The 1,765-nt window shown below is 32.1% G+C and overlaps 1 protein-coding gene across 1 annotated transcript in view; it reads right to left on the bottom strand.

Annotated features, from left to right (window-relative positions):
* Positions 1–1,437: 1,437 nt before the first annotated feature.
* The window catches only part of LOC105315247 (carcinoembryonic antigen-related cell adhesion molecule 1-like), a 3,895-nt gene continuing 3,567 nt past the window's right edge, over positions 1,438–1,765 (bottom strand). The window contains exon 5 of the mRNA XM_011409820.1: positions 1,438–1,468. Within this exon, the coding sequence (XP_011408122.1) occupies positions 1,438–1,468 (31 nt within the window). The remainder of the gene's footprint in view (positions 1,469–1,765) is intronic.

Genomic DNA, 1,765 nt, shown 5'->3' with positions numbered 1-1,765 from the left:
AAAATACATGAATGCCAGCTATGCATGTAAGGTAGTGAAAACAATTTTAGGGATATTTTGCACTAATACTCTTCTCTTGCTATAACATATTTTCCAATAAACAAAGTATTATTGAACTAGCCAGATGCAGTCTTTAAAAGACATCCAACTTCAGGATGCTTTGATTCCAAGTCGTATGGGTACTGGTTCTCATTGTTATGTATCATTTTATTTGCTCCTTTATCAAGCAGCATCTCTACTATGACATGATGTCCCTTCCATGCTGAATTATGTAGAACAATGAATGAAGAAGGCCAGTACCATCTCTCAATACAATAAACATCAATAATGTACCTATTAACATAAAAATACTATTTGTCACAATGCATTAGTGATCACTAGTACTAAGTAAATGTATTTGAATGCTAAAATTCATTCTGTGTTCACTTTATACTTTCAGATAATGGCAAAGACATAAATGTCATTTATCATAGTACACTCATACTTCTGAGTGAGTTCTGACCAACCCAAATAATTCTATCTAAATGTACACACCAGTAGAATACAATCTACACTCTTTGACAATAAATATTTATGAATACTATTATTTCAATGATCACATGATGACTGTTTGTTTGGAGCGGATTGCATAAGCCTTGTTTAGTTGTTAAGTGGGTGATTTATTATTGAACATAACAACTAAGTAGCTATTACTCCCTCATAAGGAAGATAAAGCAGATTTCTTCTTGCAAAGATAGTGCAATCTCCTGTAACTGAAAGTAGCACAATAACAATGGCAACAAGAGGAACACCAGAAGCTTTAGCTTTCACGAATGTTTGTGACAGAGAACTAGGTAAAGCATCTATATTCTAATAATATAATGTAATAGGTTCCTTTTATAGGTATTGATGACTTTTATGATGTTTATGATAAAATCAAGCCACTTTCTGCTCATTGGAAGCAAATTGCCATTTTGTTTCGTCTCAGAATAAACACTATCAATACCATAGAAGCTAAACACAATGGAAAAGTTCTTAATTGTCTTCAAGAGGTTCTAGAAAGTTGGTTAAAGAAAGATTATGATTATGAACGTCATGGTGTTCCTTGCTGGAGGAAGGTGTGTGTAGCTGTCAAAGAAGGAGCAGATGACCCAGCATTAGCTGATGAAATAGCTGACGAACATCTAGTTACTGGAGGAGCTACTCCTCATACTAGAGGAGCTGGTAAATAATTTGTTAAATATCTCATAATGTTAGCTGTTACTTAGCCTGAAATCTAAAGCTTTGAAATTTGCAACAATCCTTTTTCCATAAATTTTATTTTTACAAGCTTGTTAGTATATGTGATTAAATTGTGGCCTATAATTATTTACTGTATAACAGTAAAAACATAATAGAAAGATTAATATAAAAATATTCTCTAATGTGTTGTACAATATACACTGATCCTGGGATCAATTACAATTGTAATTGTAATTGAGGCTTAAGCCTGAAAAAAATCAAGAGTTGTCATAGTGTACTGAATACTGAATCAATACACTTTATACAGACACAGAAAAATGCTCTCAATGTACCACAGTAGCCACTTCACATTACATGCTCATATGTACATATGTAGATGGAGCATAAAAAAAGAAAATTCTTCATTTTTAATTTTTCTCCTCATACATATACATGTTCTGATGTTGCATATCTAGCTTGAGCTGATTGCAATCAAAGTTGGATTTTATAATTCAAATTACATGTACTTTAACAAGGCATAATTGTTTTGAGTCTATTTTTACAA

This window comes from Amphimedon queenslandica, unplaced genomic scaffold, assembly GCF_000090795.2.
Source record: "Amphimedon queenslandica unplaced genomic scaffold, v1.1 AMPQUscaffold_11258, whole genome shotgun sequence".
Taxonomy (NCBI): Eukaryota; Metazoa; Porifera; class Demospongiae; order Haplosclerida; family Niphatidae; genus Amphimedon; species Amphimedon queenslandica.
The sequence above is the reverse complement of the archived record's forward strand: the minus strand, read 5'-3'. Positions and strand labels throughout refer to the sequence as shown.